Source organism: Heptranchias perlo, chromosome 28 (assembly GCF_035084215.1).
Source record: "Heptranchias perlo isolate sHepPer1 chromosome 28, sHepPer1.hap1, whole genome shotgun sequence".
NCBI lineage: Eukaryota > Metazoa > Chordata > Chondrichthyes > Hexanchiformes > Hexanchidae > Heptranchias > Heptranchias perlo.
In genome coordinates, this window is record NC_090352.1 from 39,389,941 (window position 1) to 39,417,168 (window position 27,228).

The 27,228-nt window shown below is 48.1% G+C and overlaps 1 protein-coding gene across 1 annotated transcript in view; it reads left to right on the forward strand.

Moving 5' to 3' along the window:
- The first annotated feature begins 3,238 nt into the window (after positions 1-3,238).
- The window catches only part of pigs (phosphatidylinositol glycan anchor biosynthesis, class S), a 32,933-nt gene continuing 8,943 nt past the window's right edge, over positions 3,239-27,228 (forward strand). The window contains exons 1-8 of the mRNA XM_068008569.1: positions 3,239-3,280; positions 4,817-4,956; positions 6,737-6,851; positions 8,092-8,181; positions 12,336-12,662; positions 13,847-13,989; positions 14,827-14,941; positions 26,216-26,361. Of these exons, the coding sequence (XP_067864670.1) occupies positions 3,259-3,280; positions 4,817-4,956; positions 6,737-6,851; positions 8,092-8,181; positions 12,336-12,662; positions 13,847-13,989; positions 14,827-14,941; positions 26,216-26,361 (1,098 nt within the window). The 5' untranslated portion in view covers positions 3,239-3,258. The remainder of the gene's footprint in view (positions 3,281-4,816; positions 4,957-6,736; positions 6,852-8,091; positions 8,182-12,335; positions 12,663-13,846; positions 13,990-14,826; positions 14,942-26,215; positions 26,362-27,228) is intronic.

Consider the following 27,228-nt stretch of genomic DNA (forward strand, 5'->3'; position numbering starts at 1 on the left):
GTACTCAAATTGGCAGGATGTGACTTGTGGTGTCCCCCAGGGATCTGTACTGTGGCCTCAGCTTTTTACTATATTTATAAATGACTTGGATGAAGGAATAGACAGTTGTATATCTAAGTTTGCTGACAACACTAAGTTAGGTGGCACAGTAAATAGTGTAGATGGGAGCAGAAAGTTGCAAAGGGGCATTGATAAATTAAGTGAGTGGGCAAAACTGTGGCAGATGGAGTTCAATATGGGAAAGTGTGAGGTCATCCACTTTGGAGCTAAGGTAGATCAGAGTATTTTCTAAATGGCGAGAAGCTCGGAACTGTGGATGAGCAGAGATTTAGGGATCAAAGTACTGAAATCGCTAAAAGCTAGTGGACAGGTACAAAAATTAATTTAGAAGACTAATGCCTTTATTTCAAGAGGGGTGGAATTTATTTACACAGCTCTGGTTGGATCCCATCTGGAGACTGGGTTCAGTTCTGGGCACCGCTCCTCAGTAAGGATATATTGGTCTTGGAGGAGGTGCAGTGCAGATTCACCAGAAGGATACTGGGGTTAAAAAGGTTAATTTATGAAGACAGGTTGCATAGAATAGGTTTGTATTCCCTTGAATATAGAAGATTAAGGGGTGATCTAATTGAGGTGTTGAAGATGATTAAAGGATTTGATAGGGTAGATAGAGAGAAACTATTTCCTCTGGGGGGGGGGGGGGGAGTCCAGAACAAGGGGGCATAATCTTAAAATTAGAGCCAGGCCGTTCAGGGGTGGTGTCAGAAAGCACTTCTTCACACAAAGGGTAGTGGTAGTGGAAATCTGGAACTCTCTTCCCCCAAAAAGCTGTTGAGGCTGGGGGTCAATTGGAAAATTTAAAAACTGAGACTGATAGATTTTTGTTAGGCATAGGTATTAAGGATTACGGAACCAAGGCAGGTACATGGAGTTAAGACACAGATCAGTCATGATCTAATTGAATGGTTTTCTTGATATATATTAATGACTTGGGAGTACAGGGCACAATTTCAAAATTTGCAGATGACATGAAACTTGGCAGGGTAGTAAAACAGTGAGGAGGATAGTGATAGACTTCAAGAGGATATAGACAGGCTGGTGGAATGGACCGACACACGGCAGATGAAATTTAACGCAGAAAAATGCGAAGTGATACATTTCAGTAGGAAGAACGAGGAGGGGTAATATAAACTAGAGGGCACAACTCTAAGAGGGGTACAGTAACAGAGAGATCTTGGGGTACATGTGCACAATCGTTGAAGGTGGCAGAACAGGTTGAGAAAGCAGTTAAAAAAGCATACGGGATCCTTGACTTTATAAACAGAGTTATAGAGTACTAAAGTAAGGAAGTCATGATGAACCTTTATAAAACATTGGTTCGGCCATAACTGGCGTATTGTGTCCAGTTGTGGGTACCAGACTTTAGGAAAGATGTGAAGGCCTTAGAGAGGGTGCAGAAGAGATTTACTAGAATGATTCCAGGGATGAGGGACTTCAGTTACGTGGATGGACTGGAGAAACTGGGGTTGTTCTCCTTGGAACAGAGAAGGTTGAGAGGAGATTTGATCGAGGTATTCAAAATCATGAAGGGTCTGGACAGAGTAGATAGAGAGAAACTGTTCCCATTGGCAGAAGGGTCAAGAACCAGAGGACATAGATTTAAGGTGATTGGCAAAAGAACCAAAGGTGACATGAGGAAAAACTTTTTTACACAGCAAGTGGTTAGGATCCAGAATGCACTGCCTGAGGGGGTGGTCGAGGCAGATTCAATCATGGCCTTCAAAAGGGAACTGGATAAGTACTTGAAAGGAAAAAAATTGCAGGGCTACAGGGATAGGGCGGGGGAGTAGGACTGGCTGGATTGCTCTTGCATAGAGCCAGCGCGGACTCGATGGGCCAAATGGCCTCCTTCCGTGCTGTAACCTTTCTATGATTCTAACGTGGAGAGGCAGTATATTCTAAATGGTACTATTTTGAGGGGGGTGCAAGAGCAGAGGGACCTAGAGGTGCATATTCACAAATCTTTGAAGGTGGCAGGACAAGTTGATAAGGCAGTTAAGAAAGGGTATGGGATATTTGGCTTTATAAATAGAGACACTGAATACAAAAACAAGGAAGTTATGCTAAATCTTTACAAATCACTGGTTAGGCTACATGTCTGCATATGCCACCAGCCTGTCTATATCCACTTGATATCACTACCCTCCTCACTGTTTACTACACTTCCTCCCAATGTGCATGGCTTCCCACTTATCCACATTAAACTGCATCTGCCATATGTCCGCTCATTTCACCAGTCTGTCTCCTGAAGTCTGCTACTATCCTCCTCTTTAATATATATATATAAAAAACAAGAAAAGCAATGGTCCTAATACTGACCCCGGGGGACCCTACTGCACACCTCTCCAGTCAGAAAAACATCCCTTCACCATGACTCTCTGCCTCCTATCCCTTAGCCAATTACATACCAAGTTACCACCATCCCTTTAATCCCATGTGCTTCTATTTTCTGAATAAGTCTGTCATGTGGTACTTTATCAAATGCCTTTTGAAAGTCCATGTATACAAAATAGATACTAATAATGGAAATATAAAAATAAAGACAGAATTTGACTTTCGAATGGAGGCTGCATTTAATTCTCCATGGCCTGATTTAATTACCCCCTACCCGTCCCCCTCACCCTTTCTAATCTCTCACTCTAACCCCCCCTCCTCACTCTCTGATTTAATTACCCCCTACCCGTCCCCCTCACTCTCTCTAATCCCTCCCTCTAACCCCCCTCCCCTTCTCTCCAACCCCATTTCACCTGAAGATTACACTTGGTCTTCGTGATCCCCATGAGCAACGCCAGAAGCGGTCAATGTCAATTTACCACGTTAACCTGACGAACATCCCAAGACGCCTCATAGGACGGGAAAGGGAAAGTTACATCCCTGAGGAAGTTCGCAGTGTCCCGGCGGAGTCCGCCTTGGCTCGGGTCGCGGACGGTGCCGGTCGGGCCTGTCAGGCCTCAGTCTATCGCTCCCTCGCGGGCGACTCCTTTTCATCCCGCCAAGCGCGTGGCAGGGGCATGTGGTCTCACGGCGCATGCGCGGCGATCTCGAGGAGCGCGGGAGATTTAAACGCAGCGGGATCGCTTTCGTCCCGCCCCCACCGCCACGCGATTGGTGGAGAGCGGCGCAGCCGGGGAGCGGCTGATTGGTGGACGGTGCTGTCAGTCCAGCGGTATTTCCGTTGTCAAGGCATCAGGAGGGAAGATGGCGCCGGCCGCGACAGAAGGTGCGAGACTCTGCGGGAAATGTTATAGGGAGCCCGGGCAGTGCTTCTAGCCCTGGCCTTGCACTGCCTATTGCCAGGCTTAAGGGCACAGGACTCATTCCGATTCCGGCAGTGGCTCCGTTACGAGCCGGTCTCTCGGGACAAGGCCCAACAACTCCCTGTGGTGGTGAGGACATTCCCTTTCGTGCCCGGGCATTGCCCCTGATATCGGCAATATCCACCCCCCCCCCCCCCACCCAGGGCCCGCTGCAACTGCTTTCCCCCAACCGCTGCAACTGCCTACCGCCCCCTGCAACTGCCCCCACCCCGCGCCCCCTGCAACTGCCCCCACCCCGCGCCCCCTGCAACTGCCCCCTCCCCAACTAATTTCCTGCTCCCAGAAATAACCCTTCTCCCATCAAATGCTGTCAGTAACCCTCTTCTCGCCCCCCCAGTACTCTCAATAACCTCTTCCCCCACCTAGGATCGCTAATAACTTAGCCCAACACTGATCAATAATCATCCACCCCTACCAAACACATTTAGTAAACCCTCACCAAGTGGCCTCAATAATCCCTCCCCTTACTACATGTTTCAGTACTCCCTCCCTCCCTTCTCTGCCCAGCACCCTCAATAATCCCACCCAGTAACCCCCCCAGACAGCTAGTACCCTGTGTTCTATCTCTGGATATAGTATCTCTACTGATGTTAATCCAGCTCCCTCATACTGCCAGGTTGAGTAATCCCCCCAGCACCCGGTGTAACAGCTTTTATATTAGTGTTTTAAATCTGATTTCCAGAACTGGTTCCTGGCATTTATTCTATTAAATCAAACTGGATTTAACAATAAATGCCAGAATCTAATTTAAAGGAAGGTCAATATAAAAGACCTGTATCTCTGCTGATAATCCAGCTCCCTGTCAATCTGAGCATCTCCACCCAGTAAGGGCCCCAAAAGAATGTTAATCACCGGAATGGATAGCAAGAACAAATCAAGCTAATTTATTTCCTTTCGATGGTTATTTTATTTGTGTCCCTGTGAAGCACCTTCCCTGGTGGAGAGGTCTCGGTACCTTCTCCTGGGCAGCCATCAAAAACTGCGCTTTGTCTTTGCTGCTAGAAGCCAAATCATGCGGCTTTAGAGGTGACTTTAATCATATTTTCATCCTATGAGGTAGCATTTGTCCTTTGCTCATGACAACACTGCTGATATCACCAGCTCATGCTGTGCGGAGTTGGATATTACCGTTCTGTACTGCTCCAACCATGGATTAATTTCGATACGGCCAGTGCAGAACATTGGCAAGACACAGATTTTGTGTTGAGGACAGGTGCGGAGACAAGGCGTCTTCAAGGGGATGGGGAAAATCCGAGGGCGTTTCATCAGTGGCATAACTCCAGCATTGGGGTGGTTGGGGGGCATATTAAATAGCTTACAGAAAATATGTTTCTTTTTCCTCAGTGAGACTGCCCCAAAAATTCTTGGTATTTTGTAGTTGACGTTTTCTGACTGGAGTGCCAAGTTTAACAGCCCACAAATCTTTTTGTTTACCTCAGAAAAGTCCCGAGGAAAGTACTGTGCCAGCTGCATCACCGTGGTGGTGATTTTGGTCGGGCTGCCTCTCTGGTGGAGGACAACGGAGACGTATCGTGCCTCGCTGCCTTATGCCCAGATCAGCGAGCTGGACTTTCTCTTGGTAAGAGTTTGTTCCGACGGCACTGCATTGTGCTTGTTGTATTTGTTTGAATGTGCAGTTTCTTCTCTGAGGTCCGTCTGGTTAACGGCAAGTGCCTGAATCATACGTGAGGCAGCGAATGTGCTGCGCCTTGAATTGATAGCGAGGCCTTTTGAGCATGCAGTTCCACGCCATCTGAGCTCCTAACTGTCGGGTGAAACACAGAATGGAGGGAGAGGAGGTGGAATTGCAGAGAGAGTTACATCTGCTGTGATTCCGCTTCCAAGACTGGTTATGTGTAGGAGGCAGCCATCGGGATGAATGGAGTGAGTTTGAACTGGAGTGGATAATGTCACTGGCACTGTGGCCAGAATTAATTACGAAGCCGTTTGAGACCAATTGCACCTGCTGTCACCTTGGGTGGGTGAATGGAACTGGTTTCCCACCATTAAGAGGAATTTTAGTTTTGGAGCTGGGTGGTGCAGTAGACCAGAGACTTCCTTGACGTCTGTGACCTGGGTCCAACCCAGCCCAGTCAGGGAGGAAAGCCTGCAAAGGCCATGTAAAATTAGTGTTGTTTTTCTTTTCTCCGCTCGTGTATCCTGGTCTTGGTTCTTGCTGGAGAGTATTGTTCTGTGGGGTCCAACTGCTCTCTGATACTTTCCCAAGTGCCCATTCTCCATGTATGTGTCTAGACAGTAATTGTTGACATTTATCTCATAGCCAAGCCCAACCCTGTCTCTATTCAATGTCCACACACTTCCACCAGGAGTCACTGGACAGTGATTGGCATTAGAAGCCCTGGTCATATATTTTCCTCCTTTTTTAACTCGATGGAACTGAAGCCGACTGTAGCTCCAGCTGAGAACTAGTTCAGCACAGATCAGGGATCAAATCTGGTAGTTTCAGGTTTGTTTGGGTCACTACCTAGTGGTAGTGGTAGGGGTCTGGAACTCATTGCCTGAAAGGGTGATAGAGGCAGAAACCCTCAACTCGTTTAAAAAGTACCTGGATGTGCACCTGAAGTGACCTACAGGGCTACGGACCAAGTACTGGAAAGTGGGATTAGGTTGGGTGGCCCATTTTCGGTCAGCGTGGACGTGATGGGCCAAATGGCCTCCTTCTGTGCCGTAAATTTTCAATGATTCTATGACTACCACACCATGCAATGCATTTGCCAACTGAGCTAAATGGTAGAGGCAGCAAGCATTCCCAGCTGCTGTGCTACCAGGTAACCTGGCAGAAAATTGAACTTTCACCTTTCAGGTGTCAGCCTTGAGTCAGCAGATTGTGGATTCAAGCCCCACACCAGAGATTTAAGCATAGAATCCAGGCTGACACACTTCACTGCAGTACCGAGGGAGTGCTGCGCTGTCGGAGGTGCCGTCTTTCAGATGAGATGTTAAACCGAGGCCCCGTCTACTTGTGCAGGCGGATGTAAAAGATCCCCCAGCACTATTCGAAGAAGAGCAGGGGAGTTCTCCCCGGTGTCCTGGCCAATATCCCTCAACCAACATCACTAAAACAGATTATCTGGTCATTTATCCAATTGCTATTTTCGGGGCCTTGCTGTGCACAAATTGGCTGCTGTGTTTCCCTACATTACAACAGTGACTACACTTCAAAGGTGCTTCATTGACTGTAAAGCAGTTTGGGACGTCTTGAAGCAGTGAAAGGCACTGTATAAATGGGAGTTCGTTCTTTCACCTGCAGGCAGTCAAGTTAAATGGTTACAGATTCTTGGAAAAATGACCATATTCACATGAACATGATACACGGCATGTTGTGTACTCTCTTACAGCTTGACATAAGTGTGCTGGTGGAGGTGGTCTTTGCGAGAGGCACACTGACAGCAGAGCAGCAGAAAAAGCTGCTACCACAGACCCAGTTCAGCCAGAAGGAGAATCGGCTGAATGGTGAGTAAATAGCAGCGGGAAATTTAAAGTTGCTGCAGGACTTCATCATGAAGTAATGGGTCACTCAGGTTCTGTGTTGATCAGAATAGCGCTATTGATGGAACAAAAAAAGGAAACATTTGTTCCCACCATCACTAACGCAACTTCCTCCACGCCCCCTACCCCCACCCCCAATCCCTGATAACACAGTGGGAATAGTGAGCCATGCACAGCAGGAGGGTGCCAGTTTCACATTGAGATACATCGAAACTACAGCACAGAAACAGGCCATTCGGCCTATGCTGGCATTCATGCTCCACATGAGCATCCTCCCTCCCTACTTCATCTCACCCTATCAGGATATCCTTCTATTCCTTTCTCCCTCATGTGCTTATCTAGCTTCCCCTTAAATGCATCTATGTTATTTGCTTCAACTGCTCCCTGTGGTAGTGCGTTCCACATTCTTACCACTCTTTGGGTAAAGAAGTTTCTCTTGAATTCCCAATTGAATTCCCAGGTTTGTGCTGAGTTAACTGATCTCAGCCAGATGCACAGTATTTGGCCTCCGTGACCCTGGGCCAGGGTTCCAGCTCCTGATCACAATCCAGTGACCCCCTGGCTGGGAAGTGCATGAGTCTGCACGTTCAGTGACGACAGGTGTAGGCTTGAGTGTGATACCCTTGCCGACACTCACTTGTCAGCTCACACCCAAGACTGACTGGCAGCTGTGCCCCACTGAGAGTCGGTGCCTTTAGGAATGGCAGGGAGAAAAAATACACACAAAATAAATGGAAAGAAAAGCTACTTTGTACTGTTCAATCATCTTCAACACCTCAATTAGATCACCCCTTGATCTCCTATATTCAAGGGAATAGCAGGCTCATCTATGTAACCTGGCCTCTTAATTTAATCCTTTTAGCCCTGGTATCATTCTGGTGAATCTGTGCTGCACCCTCTCCAAGGCCAATATATCCTTAATGAGGTGCGGTGCCCAGAACTGAACGCAGTACTCCAGGTGCGGTCTAATCAGAGCTTTATACAACTGTAACATAACTTCCACCCCTTTTATTGTTCTCCCAAATGTTTGAGTACAGAGCTCCATGTGTGTCGCTGAACTCGAGGTATAGCCCGGCACCAGTGGTAGGATTGGGAATTGTGTGTCGGAATCACTATCTAGTCAGGTTTTCTTCCATACACAAAGTCCGTTTCACATTGTGTTGCTTTGTATGGTTTAATCCTGTTCTCTCTCTCTCTCTCACAGATAAAACGGGGTTCAAGTACAGGTATGAGAAGACATACAGAGCTGCTACTGGGATAGAACAAGATGCCATAATGGGTGAAAATGTGGAAGGTACAGAATTTCTGCTGCACATCTTTTTTAATGCTGATTTTATTTCCATCTCTATCTGTTTCATTAATCTAGAAGGCAGGAGGCCCCTCTTCTCTGTTGATGTGGATGCTGAAAGGAGGAGTTGGGCATCAAATGTCTGAACTACTATTCTCCATGGGCAGCTCCAACCAGTTGCTGGGAGAGCTTGGGGAGCGTTGTGGAGTGATGCCCGGTGCCTCTGTGAGTGCCTGTCTCTTCTCCCCTTCCACACACCCCCACCCCCCCTACAAGACAGCGAACTTGAAGAGGTGACTAAAGTAGTGGACAGGGGAATGTCAATGGATGTTATTTATATGGACTTCCAGAAGGCATTTGATAAGGTCCCACATAAGAGACTGTTAGCTAAGATAGAAGCCCATGGAATCGAGGGAAAAGTACGGACTAGGTTAGGAAGTTGGCTGAGCGAAAGGCGACAGAGAGTAGGGATAATGGGAAGGTACTCACATTGGCAGGGTGTGGCTAGTGGAGTCCCATAGGGATCTGTCTTGGGGCCTCAATTATTCACAATATTTATTAACGACTTAGATGAAGGCATAGAAAGTCTCATATCTAAGTTTGCCGATGACACAAAGATTGGTGGCATTGTAAGCAGTGTAGATGAAAACATAAAATTACAAAGCGATATTGATAGATTAGGTGAATGGGCAAAACTGTGGCAAATGGAATTCAACGTAGACAAATGTGAGGTCATCCACTTTGGACCAAAAAAGGATAGAACAGGGTACTTTCTAAATGGTAAAAAGTTTTAAAAAAAACTGTGGATGTCCAAAGGGACTTAGGGGTTCAGGTACATAGATCATTGATGTGTCATGAACAGGTGCAGAAAATAATCAATTAGGCAAATGAATGCTGGCCTTTATATCTAGAGGACTGGAGTACAAGGGGGCAGAAGTTATGCTGCAGCTATACAAAACCCTGGTTAGACCGCACCTGGAGTACTGTGAGCAGTTCTGGGCACCGCACCTTCGGAAGGACATATTGGCCTTGGAGGGAGTGCAGCGTAGGTTTACTAGAATGATACCCGGACTTCAAGGGTTAAGTTATGAGGAGAGATTACACAAATTGGGGTTGTATTCTCTAGAGTTTCGAAGGTTAAGGGGTGATCTGATCGAAGTTTATAAGATATTAAGGGGAACGGATAGGGTGGATAGAGAGAAACTATTTCCACTGGTTGGGGATTTTAGGAGTAGGGGGCACAGTCTAAAAATTAGAGCCAGACCTTTCAGGAGTGAGATTAGAAAACATTTCTCCACACAAAGGGTAGTAGAAGTTTGGAACTCTCTTCCGCAAACGGCAATTGATATTGGCTCAATTGCTAAATTTAAATGTGAGATAGATAGCTTTTTGGCAACCAAAGGTATTATGGGATATGGGCCAAAGGCAGGTATATGGAGTTAGATCACAGATCAGCCATGATCTTATCAAATGGCGGAGCAGGCACAGGGGCTGAATGGCCTACTCCTACTCCTCCTGTGAACTGGGTTTCGTTGATCGAGCAGGGACTTTAAAAACTTGTGACTATAACTCTGTCCACTATCGTGGGGGTCCATCATAAAACCGAAAAATCGTTGAGGCCCCACTTTTGGGTTGTGTGTTGATATTTATCCTTCTGCTCCACAGCAAGTTTCTAACCTCCCAGAACTTCCCTTAGGGTACCTGCATTATATATAGTGTGGCAAGTGTATTGCCCCAGTGAAACTCTCCACCTTCCTGTACGTGATGCAGCATTACCCCTGATGTGTTCCTCTTACAGGACAGAGTAATGTGGCAGACCAAAATAAAATATCCTCTCCTGTCACAAAGGCCGCTTACTTCCACCTCCATTTTATTTGTTCATGGGATGTGGGCGTCGCTGGCAAGGCTGGCATTTATTGCCCATCCCTAATTGCCCTTGAGAAGGTGTTGATGAGCTGCCTTCTTGAACCGCTGCAGTCCGTGTAGTGAAGGTTCACCCACAGTGCTGTTAGGTAGGGAGTTCCAGGATTTTGACCCAGCGATGATGAAGGAACGGCGATATATTTCCATGTCGGGATGGTGTGTGACTTGGAGGTGAATGTGCAGGTGGTGTTGTTCCCATGTACCTGCTGCCCTTGTCCTTCTAGGTGGTAGAGGTCGCGGGTTTGGGAGGTGCTGTCGAAGCCTTTCTCTGCACTGCCCTTCTCTGCCCCTGCCTCAGTTCATCGGTTGCTGAACCCCTCATCCATGCCTTTGTCACCTCCAGACTCCGCTATTCCAATTCTCTCCTGGTCGACCTCTTATTCTTTACCCTCCGGAAATTTCATCCAAAACTCTGCTGGTCATGTTCTATCTCTCTCCAAGTCCCGCTCGCCCATCACCCCTGTGCATGCTGACCTACATTGGCTCCCGGTCCCCACAGCCTCAAATTTAAAATTCTCATCCTCCTGTTTAAATCCCTTCCTGGCCTCTCCCCTCCCTATCTCTGTAACCTCCTCCATCTCAAAAGCTCCCAAACCCTCCATTCCCCTGACTCTGGTTCTTGTGCATTCCCCGCTCACTTCGCCCCACCATTGGCAGCCGTGCCTTCAGCTGCCTAGGCCCCACGCTCTGGAATTCCTTCCCTAAACCCCTCCCCCTCCCTTTCCTCCTTGAAGACCCTCGGTATAAACTCATCTCTTTGACCAAGCTTTTAGTCACTCCTCCTAAAAACTCCTTATTTGGCTCAGTGTCAGTTTTATTTTGGTCCAATGATGCACCTATGAAGTGCCTTGGGATGTTTTTCTGCGTTAAAGGTGCTATGTTAATGCAAGTTGTTGTTGTTGTTGTTGAATGCATAGCAGGTGTGTGAGTACTTGAAAAGAGAAACGACAGGGTAACGGTTCAGGTAGGGAGTGACACAGGGTCTCGCCTGAAACGTTAATCCGCCTTTTACCTGATGGCTCTACTTGTGCACCTTCTGTTTTTATTTCAGATCAAAAGTTTTTGCATTTTTTAGTTTTAGTTTCTTATACTTACTGTAGTTGGTGCCTTCAACTAACTGCATTTTTTAATTCATTTTTAAAAATTCAATCTCGGGATGTGGGTGTGGCTGGCAAGGCCAGCATTCATTGCCCATCCCCAGTTGCTCTGAGAAGGTGGTGGTGGGCCGCCTTCTTGAACCGCTGGTAGCGGGTTTGGTACAACTGAGTGGCTTGCTAGGCCACTTCAGAGGGCAGTCAACCATATTGGTGTAGGGATTGGAGTCATATATAGGCCCAGAGCAGATAAGATCGGCAGGTTTCCTTCCCTAAAGGACATTAGTGAACCAGTTGGGTTTTTACGACAATCTGACAGCTTCACGGTCACTTTTACTGATCCCAGCTTTTTACTTCCAGATTTATTTTGAGCTGAATTCAAATTAACAAACTACCACGGTGGAACTCACGTTGACTGGATTATTAGTCCAGGCTCTGGATTACTAGTCCAGTAACATAACCACTTACGCTGCCGTACCCATTTCAACCCCAAAAGAGCTATATGCAACCTGTGAGATGCAGATTGGCCACCCATGCTTCTGCTCCTGCTCAAGACTAACCACGAATTCCACCCTGCACAGCTCAGTTGACGGTTCACAAATGTATAAGTTGCGAAATGTTTATGGAAGACACTCGGCACTTGAATAGGATGAGTTTTTGTTTTGTCTTCTGTGCATTCCCCCTTCCCGACCTCCTTTTTTCTCCTTCCCTGAAGGAGTTGGCTTGTGCTGGGGTAGGTACTGTGGGTATCAGCAATTCTCCAGTTACTCGCCAAGTGCCCATTGTTCACTTGTGAACCACAATGCTGACTATTGGCAGGCAATGTGACTGTGGGGGGCATCACAGACAAGCTCAATGCTGTCTTCACCTGAAGGTGACACTTAAACCTTCCTGCAGATATCACTAGATAACGATCGGGAGCAGGGACCGTGGCTGATTTTTTTTTTCTCTCTGTCCCTATTTCAGGGTACTAAGGGTAATTGTATTACCCTTCCTACTGCCCCAGCTGCAATCTGCTAACTCGGGTAGACCAGAGACACCGCCCTTGTCTGTAGGGCTCCATTTCAAACCTCCTCCTTTTCCCAACTGAGCCACTCGTTTGTGGTTGCCGATCTAGTCTAACGCCCCGTCTTGTATTTTCAGAGGCTGTTGTCACACTACCCCGGGTTTACGAGAGCTCCGCAGGTTCAGTGGTGATATATGTGGTACCCGCCGATACCCAGCTTCTGCCGCAGGAGGTCACTGTTTACATTGGGAAGCACAGAGCTGCCTTCCTGCGCTCTCCCGTGACCAGATCGCACAGTGCAGAGGACGTGCTTCGGGACGTTGACGACAGCATAGAGGAGATTCTGCAGGCAATGTCCTTCACCGATGACATGGTAGTCGCAGCATTATCCAGTCGCGTTCCCTCGGGGACATTTGGCACCGACACCTTCACAGGCAGCATGACAGCTTTTAAATCCAGTCTTGGTGAGAAATTCTTTCCTTTTTTGCCGTTTGTTGCTCCAGTTTTCTCCCCAACTCTCCTGAAAGGTGTTGACGGTCACTGAGGGACGGTTCCATGGCTGGGACCATACTCCAGTATATTACTCGATGACTCATTCTTTATGGGAGAGACTAGACAGAACGGGGGTAATTTTAACCTAACTCGCTGGGCGGGAAACCCACTGGATCGGGTGGAACACTGGATTTACACCCTGCCCAATATTACTCTCCACTGACTTCAGTGGAATAAAATCGGGCAGGGTATAAAACCAGCATTGCAACCAATCTCATCAGTTTCCTGACGGGCAGGTTAGGTTAAAATTGCCCCGTACTTCTTAGCAAGCACTTAGACTTTGGAGTACCACAGCCAAGACCAACCCCCTCCTTAACCAACATTAACACAACCTTTGCAGCAGGGGTAACTGGATAGCGATCAGCAGCAGGAGTCATGGTTGATAGTGCACCTTCCTAGCTGAGGGCAATTGTAGCCCTCCTACAGCTGCCTAGGATGAGGCCCACTAATTTGGCACAGACCGGGGCCAATCCCCTCCTCCCCTCCCAACTTCTACTATAACCCAAAAAACACCTGATGGCAGGAGGAATTGGGGACCTATTGTTAGAGATCAGGGAGGGTCCGGGCTGCTATCTTTGCCTCTACCATTACCCTTTTTGTTACGGGTCAACAGGATTCTTGGTTCTGTGGGGCAGATGCTCTGATCTTCAGTAAAATGCAGTGTTTACGTCACCCTCACCAACAATCACATAGACGTACCTGCAAGCGAACTGGTACACCGGCACAAAATGCGCTGCATCCCTCATGCTGTGACCTTGTCACACAGTCTCTAATGCTACTATTAACAACCCAAAGCTGATGGTAGGGAGTATTGTAGCTATCTTACATTTCAAATATTTTAATTTTTTTAATAAAAACTGGGTGTAGAAGAACATTCTGGCAATAGCAACATCTCCACGTGTTTGTGTTCATTTCAGCTGGGGGAGCTGTTCCGTTCCTGTCTGTTAGATATTTGTGGCTGGCTACTTGGCCGTGACAGAGTCTCCGTTCCCAGGATCAGTGCTTGCTTTGATGATGTGTGATGGTTTGTTTTGGTGAGAGCTGACTTTGGACCACCTGAATTTCAGTTCTCTTTTGCTCCTCCCACCCCGCGCAGGATATGAAATCACCTTCAGTCTGTTGAATCCCGATCCTAAGTCGCACGACGTTTGCTGGGATATTGAACGAGCCGTGAATAATTACGTGCAGCCTTTCCTGGACAAGCTGTCGTTTATTGCCAACTTTTCTGTGGACTCTCAGGTAGGAATGAGTTGGTACTGCTGCCTATTAAACTGAGAAAGCCAGGCGGAGGGCCGTGTCCCCCGGTGCAGGACAGCGTCAAAGACGAAAGGAATAGGGGAGGAGACGAGCTAAATCGACAGGGAAGAAAGACTTTCATTTATATAGCACCTTTCACAACCTCAGGAAGTCCCAAAGTGCTTTACAGCCGATGAAGCCTTTTGAAGTGCAATCATGGTTGTAATGTAGGAATCGCAGCAGCCAATTTGCAGACAGCAAGATCCCACAAACAGCAGTAAAATAAGTGACCACATCATCTGTTTTAGGTGTTAGTTGAGGGATAAATATTGACCAGGACACTGGGGAGAACTCCCCTGCTCTTCTTTGAATAGTGCCATGGGATTTTTTTACATCCACCTGAGAGGGCAGATGGGGCCTCGGTTTAGCATCTCATCCAAAAGACGGCAACTCTGACAGTGCAGCACTCCCTCAGTACTGCACTGGGAGTGTCAGCGCAGATTATGTGCTCAAGTCTGTGGAGTGGTTTGACTGAACCTTGCAACAGGGTGTTGGGACTTCGCCGCTATGATTTTTCAGTCTCGATCAGGCTGTCAAGCAGGAGCCAGCTCCTTCCTCATGAGGAGGGGAAAGCTCAGAGTCCTCTTCTGTCCTGGGTGTTGATGGAGAGGGACTTGGATGTAGAATGTTCAGCTGGATGCACTTTGGGTGTTTATCAGCTCTGGTTCAGGCCTGATAACTGATCCACTGGTGGCTCAGACCTCTGTCTGGTGGGGTTTTGAGTTTTTTTCTGTGCTGAGAGGACTGTGACTCTGACTGACGTTGGCTCTCTCTTTACAGATACTGTATTACGCGGTTCTGGGAGTAACTCCACGTTTCGACAAGACCTCATCGAGCTTTTCTCTAAATGAGGACAGCTTGCCCCATGTGATCAATCCAGTTGAAGCCAAACTCGGTAAGAACCTCACTGTCCCGATGAAGGGTCTCCACTCAAAGCATGATCTTGTCTTTTCTCTTTTTACATGTTGATCTGGAATGCGCAGCCTGAAAGGGCAGTGGAAGCAGATTCATAGTAACTTTCAAAGGGGAATTGGATAAATACTTGAAAAGGAAACATTTGCAGGGCTATGGGAAAGAGCAGGTGAATGGGACTAATTGGAAAGCTCTTTCAAAGGCACCGGCACAGGCACGATGGGCCGAATGGCCTCCTCCTGCGCTGTGACTTTGATTTACCTGCTGTGAATATCCAGCATTTGCCGTTTTTATTCTAGGTTGCCAGCATTTGCTGTTTTTCTATTTTAGCTGAAAACCAGTTTAAAGCCAAGATTACAGCATGTATGAGATTAGTTCAGTCTGACACTGAGGTTTCATTCAAACCAAACTTCTGTCTCTGAGGGTTAACTGATTGTGCCTGTTAACTGAGTTCAGGTGTGTTCCCAGTGCTAATGAAAGGCAGTTTCTACATCACTGAATGTATTGGTCATAAAGCGATGCAGTGTTTTTGCTGGTTAGCCACCAGGTGGAGGAACTGACCGTGAGAAATCCTGACAGCCAGCTGTACCTCTGAGTGTCGCATTCTTCCTGTAGGCCAGTGTGTGGGGCATCAGACACATTGAGAGTCTGGAAACAAACCCTCGGCAACCTGGCAGCTGTCATGTTAGAGCGTCAGAGTCATGGCTAAAACACAAACCGGAACCCCAGTAATAGCCTGCTGAGGATTTCCCTTTGGCACAGCTGGGGTGGTTGTGGTGAAGGGGAGGAATCTGGTTAGGGAGGAAGTCTCACCATCTGAGTGCTTGAGTGTGTCAGAGGTTCACTACCAGTCAGCTTTATGGAAGGTGTGACTGTTTTGAGGAGGGGAGATCTACCAGCAAGTGCAGGTGGATTGATAATTGATTGGAACACTGGAATAACTGCCTGCAGAATTCTCCCTGTGGCCTTCAAACTACCACTATCACTCCCTCCAGAGCCCCTCAGTTACTAGTCTCATACTGGGCATTGCCGGTGGTGCCTGATCTCATACTAGGCACTGCCTGATCTCATACTGGGCACTACTGACTGTCTCTACTGATTTTCTCCCCCCGCCCACCACCACCATCTGACTGCTGGGTTCTGGTGCTGAGCTGTGCGGTTATGGAGAGGCACCAAGCAGAGACTTGGGTTCCGGTGGCTGACTCCTCACGGCGATGGTTGCGGACTGGGGTGCAACTCAGTTACAGTCGATGTGTGGGCCAGGAAGATATGGTGGAGGTGGGGAGGGGAGGTAACTGGGGTGGAAACACAGGCACCTCACGCACATGTAAAGAGGAGTATCGCTGCAACACAGCCCTGATCAGGTGGCTGAGTCAACAAAGAAAGTGGGTTAATAAAGGCAGAAAATTTTGTGGCATTGAATTGAATGGAGGCAAAGAACCTGTATGGAATAAACTGGCTCACATCTCACCTACTGTTGTGTAAAGTCTGCTTGCTGCCTCGACACGTGTCAAGCATTTTAATTTTAAGCAAGTGCTATTTTTAAACAACAAAAAAAAATGTCCTTGAGCTGCGTGTTCTGCATAATTCCAGCTCCTGTTTGAATGTGCTCATTGTTGTGTGTGGAATTTGGTGTGCCTGCCCCTGGTGGCTAGGCTGGAAGTAGCAGGCTTGCTCCTGGCTCACGTGTCTCTGATCCTGAAAATACTGAGTTTCCTCTGGATTTCAAGTGAACACCTCCCGGTGACTTTCTTCTCCAAACAGCTCAGTTGTTTAGTGCAGTAGCCCGGTGTGGCACTGAGCAATTCAGACCAGGGGCAATCCAGCTTCAATCTCCAAGCTGTGATACGTTAGCTGATCTTATCTGGGGCAACAGTTAGCGGTAACCATGGGCTAGAGAGAGAAGAATCAGCCAGGATCCCTGCTCCTGATCTCTGCCCAGTGAATCCCTGCTGGAAAGTACGGGTCTGTGAATATCAGATACTGAAAAGGTCAGGCTTGGCCGTGATGCTTCGCATAATCGAATAACCTGACAGCCACTGTTTCGGTTTGCACAGCCAGATCAGTGACTTGGAGGAGATGCCGGAGGGTGGGTGAAATCCATGGAACCAAATTCAGACTGAGGACAGAACCTGGGGGTAATGGCTTAATTCCATACTGGTGGTGCATTCTGAGTCAGAGAGCTTTTCAGCTTCCATCTGGGCTGATTTGTTATCTTCTGCCATGCTCACTGACACCCTCCACTAGTTGTCCCAAAGTAGCAACGCCAACTGCCTAATCCCCTTCTTGCACCCTGCCCACCCGCTCCCTGGGGGTAAACTTCTCCCAGTTTCCCTTTCTCTCCACTCTACCGCCCACTGACACCGTCAGTGGGCCTCCCTTCACGGCGACTTTCCCTCTAAAATGTCCGGTTCCTTGCAAACAAGGGCCTCTTCACCTTGATATCATCCTTGATGAATCCATTGGCATCCTGGGCCTGACCAAAATCTTTTCTCCCCATTCAGGTTGCTCCACCTGGCGGTGGAGCAGTTCCACTTGTCCCCTTCCTCCTCCTGCTGCTTCTCCATGTTTGAGCACCTCACTCTTGCCCCCACCCCTTCCGCCTCTCCTTCAAGATCCTCACTGTCTAATGCCCACCAGAATCTCTTGGTGACTTCCTCATTGAATTCTCCTCCCTATTTTCCTCACTCAGTCTTTGCACTGAGCAGCGACTCATCCATGGCGATTTCAGCTAGCACCTAAATTTATCCTGCTTCCCCTCTTCTCCGATTTTTCTATCCTCATGAACATCACCCCACATGTCAGCTCTCCCACCCATTGCCACTCCTTGACTTCTCCATTACGTCTAGCCTCAACATTTTTCTTGCCTCTATCATTGCCCAAACCATTTTTGATCATGTCCCCATTTACCTCGCTACCCATATCCCCATGTCTGCCCCCAATTTTCTACCGTCGTCCTCCAGCTTTGACTTTCCACTCCCTGGCTCTTCATCCATCGTGATGCCGCTGCCTCCATCTCCCTACTTAATGGCACACTTGCCTCCACGCTCAATGCCTTGATCCCTGCCAAAACCCTCATGATCTCCCACACTCGCCATTTCTCCTGGTACAACACACACCTTCGCATCCTCGAATCAGAAGGCAGTCCTGGTTGTCCACTGCCAGATCTGGCTCAAACAGCTGAAAAATATCGCCTTCCCTTCTCTACAGCAGAATCATCTTTTATTACTCCAGGATCGTTCTCTCTCTCTTCATCGCAAGCTGAATTATTTGAGCTTTTTCCCTCGACCCCTTCATCCTCAGACTCTAATTGCAAGGAGCTCATGGATTATTTTATTTCCAAGGTTTGAGGCTGTCTGCTCAGCTGCCTCAGCCTGCTCCAGCCCTCTGCCCTCCTGAAAACTCTCAACTCACTCCCTACCCCAGTTTCGAACTCCAAACACTCTATAGTTTCTCCTTATTCTCCACCCCAGTCATCACCTCTTCTATGTGATTTCTCCAGCTGCCACCCCTTCTCCAGCCTCCCATTTCTCTGTAAGGCTTTCAAGTCACCAGCCAATTCCATGTCCACTACACCCTTCAGTCCAGCCTCCATTCTGTTTACAGCACTGAGCCCATCCTGGTCAGACTTACCAATGACATTTTGTGTGACTGATTGCAACGAGTTGTCCCTCCTTGTCCTCTGCTTTTGACACGGTGGACCACACCATCTTCATCAGTGGACCTCCTCCACGGTACTGTCCTCTCATGGTTCCACCCCCATCATAGCCAGCGTGCCTTCTGTAAAGGCTTCTCCTCTTGTGTCCGTACAATCACTTCTGGTGTACCGCAAGGCTGCATCCTCCTCCCATTCTTCATCAATACCTTGCCCCTTGTCTATTTTATCCACATGCATGGAGTCAGCTTTCATATGTATGCCATTGATGCTCAGCTTTATCTCTTCGCCCTCTGAATCCATGGCTATCGCTGTGCTGTTGGACTGCCTGTCTGACTTCATCTTGGGAATGAGCCAGAACATCTTGCAATTTAACAGTGGCAAAACCAAAGGTCCTGCCAGAATTTCTGTGCTTTAGCTTCTGATCCCATGCCCTTTCCTGAGTGCCAGCTCACACTCAGCCTGATGATGCACAACCGGGCTGGTCGCGTGCCTTCTGACTCGAGGATGCGAAGTTGTGCGTTGTACCAGGTGAAGTGTCGGGGGTGGGAGATCATGAGGGCTTTGACAGAGTTCAAGCCACTGAACGTGGCAGCAAGTCTGACCTGAACCTTAAGCCCCACATCTCGTACATCGGTATTGCCTCTATCCCTCCCTCCCTCCCGCCCCCCCAGCCCGCTGTTGCTGAAACCCCCATCCATGCCGTGTCACTTCTAGATTTGACTTTTCGAATGCTCTCCTTGTCTGCATCCTGAGCCTCAACTTGGATAAATTTCAATTCATCCAGAACTCTGCTGCCTGCATCCTATCCCACACGACATCCTAATCAATTGACTCCCCATCCCTCAGCTCATCTATTTCAAATTCTTTGCCCTTCATCCCTCCATAGCGTTGTTCCTCCATCTCTATATTCCTGCCTGCATCCTGTGCTCTCCCAACACTGGTTTACTGCACGTTCCTCCTCCCCCGCTCTGCCATCGATAGCATGGCCTTCAGCTATCTTGCCCCAACACTCTGGAACTCCCTCCTCAAGCTCCCTACAATTGTAAACAATTTTACAACACCAAGTTATAGTCCAGCAATTTTATTTTAAATTCACAAGCTTTCGGAGATTTTCTCCTTCCTCAGGCAAATGTTTCAAGATCTCCTTGAAGCCTACGCATTTATACATATTGAACAATAATACATGGTGTTTACAGACTGCCCCTGCAACTGCCCGTTGCCAAGGCAATCACCGTGTTCAGACAGAGAGGTGTTACCTGCAGAACCTCCGAATACACATTCAACAAAAAAACAAACAGGGAAAAAAAACAGAGAAAAAAAAACACAGAGAGAGGCAGAAACATCCGGAAGGCAGAGAGAGCCAGCAAATGACCCATTATATTAAAAACAGATAACATTTGTTCGCTGGTGGGGTAACGTGTAGCGTGACATGAACCCAAGATCCCGGTTGAGGCCGTCCTCATGGGTGCGGAACTTGGCTATCAATTTCTGCTCGACGATTTTGCGTTGTCGTGTGTCTCGAAGGCCGCCTTGGAGTACGCTTACCCGAAGGTCGGTGGATGAATGTCCATGACTGCTGAAGTGTTCCCCGACTGGGAGGGAACCCTCCTGTTTGGCGATTGTTGCGCGGTGTCCGTTCATCCGTTGTCGCAGCGTCTGCATGGTCTCGCCAATGTACCATGCTCTGGGGCATCCTTTCCTGCAACGTATGAGGTAGACAACGTTGGCTGAGTCACAGGAGTATGAACCATGCACCTGGTGGGTGGTGTCATCTCGTGTGATGGTGGTATCTGTGTCGATGATCTGGCATGTCTTGCAGAGGTTACCGTGGCAGGGTTGTGTGGCGTCGTGGACGCTGTTCTCTTGAAAGCTAGGTAGTTTGCTGCGAACGATGGTCTGTTTGAGGTTGGGTGGCTGTTTAAAGGCGAGTAGTGGAGGTGTGGGGATGGCCATAGCGAGGTGTTTGTCCTCATTGATGACATGTTGAAGGCTGCGGAGAACATGGCGTAGTTTCTCCGCTCCGGGGAAGTACTGGACGACAAAGGGTACTCTGTTGGTTGCGTCCCGTGTTAGTCTCCTGAGGAGGTCTATGCGATTTTTTGCTGTGGCCCGTCGGAACTGTCGATCGATGAGTCGAGCGTCATATCCCGTTCTTACTAGGGCGTCTTTCAGCGTCTGTAGGTGTCCATCGCGTTCCTCCTCGTCTGAGCAGACCCTGTGTATTCGCAGGGCCTGTCCATAGGGGATGGCCTCTTTGACGTGGTTAGGGTGGAAGCTGGAAAAGTGGAGCATCGTGAGGTTGTCCGTGGGCTTGCGGTAGAGTGAGGTGCTGAGGTGCCCGTCTTTGATGGAGATTCGTGTGTCCAAGAAAGAAACTGATTCTGAGGAGTAGTCCATGGTGAGCTTGATGGTGGGATGGAACTTGTTGATGTTATCGTGTAGTCTCTTTAGTGATTCCTTGCCGTGGGTCCATAGAAAGAAAATGTCGTCGATGTATCTGGTGTATAGTGTTGGTTGGAGGTCTTGTGCAGTGAAGAAGTCCTGCTCGAACTTGTGCATGAAAATGTTGGCGTATTGGGGTGCGAATTTGGTCCCCATGGCTGTTCCGTGTGTTTGGGTAAAGAACTGGTTATCGAAGGTGAAGACATTGTGATCCAGGATGAAGCGGATGAGTTGTAGGATGGCTTCCGGAGATTGGCTGTTGTTGGTGTTGAGTATTGATGCTGTCGCAGCGATGCCGTCATCGTGGGGGATACTGGTGTATAGTGCCGAGACGTCCATCGTGGTGAGAAGTGTTCCTGGTTCAACTGGTCCGTGGGTACTGAGTTTTTGTAGGAAGTCTGTAGTGTCACGACAGAAGCTGGGGGTTCCCTGTACGATGGGTTTCAGGATGCCCTCGATGTATCCAGAGAGGTTCTCACACAGGGTTCCGTTGCCTGATACGATGGGACGTCCGGGTGTGTTGGCTTTGTGTATCTTTGGGAGGCAGTAGAAGTCTCCCACGCGGGGATTACGTGGGATGAGAATGCGTAGGATGCTTTGAAGGTCTGGATCGAAGGTCTTGATCAGTTTGTTGAGCTGGTGGGTGTGTTCTTTGGTCGGATCTGCGGGTAACCGTCTGTAGTGTTCCTGGTTGTCCAGTTGTCGGTATGCTTCTTTGCAATAGTCTGTTCTGTTCTGTATGACTATGGCTCCTCCTTTGTCCGCTGGTTTGATGACGATGTTGCGGTTGGTCTTGAGAGCATTGATGGCGTTGCGTTGTGCTCGGGTGACATTCTGGACTGTCTTCTGAGTGCGGCTGATGAATCTGGCATTGACGCATTTCCTGACAGCTTGAGCATACATGTCCAGCTGAGGGCAGCGACCCTCCGGAGGAGTCCAGTTTGACTCTTTCCTCTTCGGTTGCTGTACCGCGGATCCCTCTGTCTGCTGTTCCGGATCGTCGATTGTCTCATTGGGTTCGCTGCTGAAATCTTGGGGTTTGTGGTAGAATTCCCGGAGCCTCATTCTCCTGATGAATTCCTCTGTGTCCGCCGCGAGACTAGTGGGGTCCATTTTGGTAGTGGGGCAGAAATTGAGCCCTCGGCTGAGAACTTCGATTTCGTCTGGTTGAAGGGTGTGGTCGGATAAATTGACAATAGACTTCCCTGTGGTTGCAACCGTGGTACCAGGGGAAGCTTGGTCGTTGCTGGTGGTGATGCCGAGTTTCTCAAGCTTCCTGCTCTTGGTTTTCATGTAGGCAGCGTAGTTCCGTTGCCTCGTCTGTTTGGCGGTATAACGTAGCTGGTCTGCTGTGTCCTGAGTACAGGTTGAGAGTATGGACTCTATCTTGGTTTCGAGGTTGTGGCGTCTGCTGTAGAGTTGGTGTATGAGATGGTTGCGGAGTGTGCGAGAGGTACGGCGGCAGAGTCTCTCAGCGTAATCCGAGTTGTATGTGGACTTGAGTGGGTTCGTGATCTGGAGTCCTTTCGGGATCTTGTCTGCTTTCTTGCAGCTCTGTAAAAACTTGATGTCTGTGTCTAAATGCGCGATCTTCTTGGATATCCTTTCCACTGTGAGCCGGCAGTTTGTGGTGTCGATGGTAGTCATGATGTGGAGATGCCGGTGATGGACTGGGGTTGACAATTGTAAACAATTTTACAACACCAAGTTATAGTCCAGCAATTTTATTTTAAATTCACAAGCTTTCGGAGATTTTCTCCTTCCTCAGGCAAATGTTTCAAGATCTCCTTGAAGCCTACGCATTTATACATATTGAACAATAATACATGGTGTTTACAGACTGCCCCTGCAACTGCCCGTTGCCAAGGCAATCACCGTGTTCAGACAGAGAGGTGTTACCTGCAGAACCTCCGAATACACATTCAACAAAAAAACAAACAGGGAAAAAAAACAGAGAATGCCAGATTCATCAGCCGCACTCAGAAGACAGTCCAGAATGTCACCCGAGCACCACGCAACGCCATCAATGCTCTCAAGACCAACCGCAACATCGTCATCAAACCAGCGGACAAAGGAGGAGCCATAGTCATACAGAACAGAACAGACTATTGCAAAGAAGCATACCGACAACTGGACAACCAGGAACACTACAGACGGTTACCCGCAGATCCGACCAAAGAACACACCCACCAGCTCAACAAACTGATCAAGACCTTCGATCCAGACCTTCAAAGCATCCTACGCATTCTCATCCCACGTAATCCCCGCGTGGGAGACTTCTACTGCCTCCCAAAGATACACAAAGCCAACACACCCGGACGTCCCATCGTATCAGGCAACGGAACCCTGTGTGAGAACCTCTCTGGATACATCGAGGGCATCCTGAAACCCATCGTACAGGGAACCCCCAGCTTCTGTCGTGACACTACAGACTTCCTACAAAAACTCAGTACCCACGGACCAGTTGAACCAGGAACACTTCTCACCACGATGGACGTCTCGGCACTATACACCAGTATCCCCCACGATGACGGCATCGCTGCGACAGCATCAATACTCAACACCAACAACAGCCAATCTCCGGAAGCCATCCTACAACTCATCCGCTTCATCCTGGATCACAATGTCTTCACCTTCGATAACCAGTTCTTTACCCAAACACACGGAACAGCCATGGGGACCAAATTCGCACCCCAATACGCCAACATTTTCATGCACAAGTTCGAGCAGGACTTCTTCACTGCACAAGACCTCCAACCAACACTATACACCAGATACATCGACGACATTTTCTTTCTATGGACCCACGGCAAGGAATCACTAAAGAGACTACACGATAACATCAACAAGTTCCATCCCACCATCAAGCTCACCATGGACTACTCCTCAGAATCAGTTTCTTTCTTGGACACACGAATCTCCATCAAAGACGGGCACCTCAGCACCTCACTCTACCGCAAGCCCACGGACAACCTCACGATGCTCCACTTTTCCAGCTTCCACCCTAACCACGTCAAAGAGGCCATCCCCTATGGACAGGCCCTGCGAATACACAGGGTCTGCTCAGACGAGGAGGAACGCGATGGACACCTACAGACGCTGAAAGACGCCCTAGTAAGAACGGGATATGACGCTCGACTCATCGATCGACAGTTCCGACGGGCCACAGCAAAAAATCGCATAGACCTCCTCAGGAGACTAACACGGGACGCAACCAACAGAGTACCCTTTGTCGTCCAGTACTTCCCCGGAGCGGAGAAACTACGCCATGTTCTCCGCAGCCTTCAACATGTCATCAATGAGGACAAACACCTCGCTATGGCCATCCCCACACCTCCACTACTCGCCTTTAAACAGCCACCCAACCTCAAACAGACCATCGTTCGCAGCAAACTACCTAGCTTTCAAGAGAACAGCGTCCACGACGCCACACAACCCTGCCACGGTAACCTCTGCAAGACATGCCAGATCATCGACACAGATACCACCATCACACGAGATGACACCACCCACCAGGTGCATGGTTCATACTCCTGTGACTCAGCCAACGTTGTCTACCTCATACGTTGCAGGAAAGGATGCCCCAGAGCATGGTACATTGGCGAGACCATGCAGACGCTGCGACAACGGATGAACGGACACCGCGCAACAATCGCCAAACAGGAGGGTTCCCTCCCAGTCGGGGAACACTTCAGCAGTCATGGACATTCATCCACCGACCTTCGGGTAAGCGTACTCCAAGGCGGCCTTCGAGACACACGACAACGCAAAATCGTCGAGCAGAAATTGATAGCCAAGTTCCGCACCCATGAGGACGGCCTCAACCGGGATCTTGGGTTCATGTCACGCTACACGTTACCCCACCAGCGAACAAATGTTATCTGTTTTTAATATAATGGGTCATTTGCTGGCTCTCTCTGCCTTCCGGATGTTTCTGCCTCTCTCTGTGTTTTTTTTTCTCTGTTTTTTTTCCCTGTTTGTTTTTTTGTTGAATGTGTATTCGGAGGTTCTGCAGGTAACACCTCTCTGTCTGAACACGGTGATTGCCTTGGCAACGGGCAGTTGCAGGGGCAGTCTGTAAACACCATGTATTATTGTTCAATATGTATAAATGCGTAGGCTTCAAGGAGATCTTGAAACATTTGCCTGAGGAAGGAGAAAATCTCCGAAAGCTTGTGAATTTAAAATAAAATTGCTGGACTATAACTTGGTGTTGTAAAATTGTTTACAATTGTCAACCCCAGTCCATCACCGGCATCTCCACATCAAGCTCCCTACAGTTCTTGGACAGTGCTTTTGCTCACCTCCCTTAATCTAATATCCTGTTCCACTAGGGCCTGAACTCCAATTGTGAAGCACTTTGGGGGTGTTTTGCTGTGTTAAAGATGTTATATAAACCTGAGTTGTGTGACATGAGATACAGCTATATCCTGGAAATAGAGAAGTGCCTGGTCGGTTAAGCTATTGGTGCTGCAGCCACCTCCAGATAAACTTGCTCATTGGCACAAAATCTTCTACTTGCAGCACATGCTATCTGGTTATTGCACATTGCTGGAGACTTTGTGGACTAAATTCCAGATGTTAGCTCATGAATAAATTGATTGGAGTTGGGAATGAGTGGGTTTGTGTGTAAAATGTTACCTTTGGAATCTTGAGTCAGCACTTATGCAATGTTGCTAAAAGAAACTGACTGCTGGGAGTTTGCATGCAGGCTGGAATCAGCAGATTCTTTTAAGGAAGAAAAAATTTGCATTTCTATCGCGCCTTTCACAGCATCAAGACATCCCAAAGCACTTTACAGCCAATGAGGTACTTTTGAAGTGTGGTCCACTGTTATAATGTAGGGAATCATTTAATTCCTGAAGCTTTTGTTTATTGTGTAAATACAGAGATCCCAGCTCCTAAGTGCATTGTACTCTGTGGCAGGAGATTAGTGTTCACACTGTACCTGTGTTCACATCCTATTCTCTTAAAGTTGAAGCTTATATATTTCTCCATGCGGTGAGCCTTGGATCACAGTTGTGGTTTTGATGGAATGAGATATCCTAGACTACAAGAAGCTGGGGAATGACCCACACTGGACTAGATCCTCTCAGTCCAGTTTTTAGTAGGCATGGGGCCACAGCTCGACTTAACTCTTCTTTCTGTTTCCCCCAGGGTCCAGTGTTGCTTCGTCCTACCCGGTTTTGAATTTTCTTCTCTACGTTCCTGAATATTCTCACTCTCCTCTGTACATCCGTGACAGCAATGGATCTCCTGTTGAAACCAACGCCTTTCACAGCTCCCGATGGGGAGGAATCATGGTAAGGTCAGAACAATAACCTTTAAAGAAAGAAATTCTTGTGCTTATAGAGCTTTTCTCCAACGGTCTTGTGGTGTTTCAGGTACAAGGAATTATTCTGTGAAGTGCAATGAAGTTCCTATGTAGGCAAATGCAGCAGCCATTTTGCACATAGCAAGCTCCTACAAACAGCAGTAAGATGAATGACCTGTTTTTGATGGTATTTGTTGAGGGAGAATATTGTTAGGACACCAGGAGATCACCCTCTTCTTAAAATAGTACAGTGGAATCTTTAACATTCACTGAATCGCCAAAACAGTCAAATATCTCATCCTCGGTGCTGCCCCTCCTCGGTGCTGCCCCGGGGTGTCAGCCTAGATTCAGGGCTCACGTTCTGGGTGACAAGCTAAGGCAGGAGTTTGTGCTCGTGGTTCCCCACCCCATAACTCCCTGATCTTAGTTGGACCCCTCATTAAGCAGAAGTGAAGTGAACCCCACCTCCCACAGCCTCCAGTGCAAGGGAGAATTACGAAACACACGACAAGACAGACAGGAAATGACCGGCTGGTCCAAACTGTCATGATGCAACAACGCAATGTGACTCCCAGTGTTCCCTTCCACTAGTACTCGTGATCTCCTGGGAGAGGCAAAAACCAGATTAAAAAGCCTGGGTCAATTCAGGGGGGAGAAGTACAATCTAGGAAATACCTGAAGTATTTGTTGCTCTTGCTCTGACCTGGAGTAGTTGTTGCTCTTGTTCTTGACATGGCAGTATTTATTGCTGACACTGGGTACAACAAATTGGAATGACAAAATATCTCACTGTGCATAAAGGCACCTGAAATCTTTGTGTGATCATTTTGACTCTTTATAGCACTGTGACTGAATT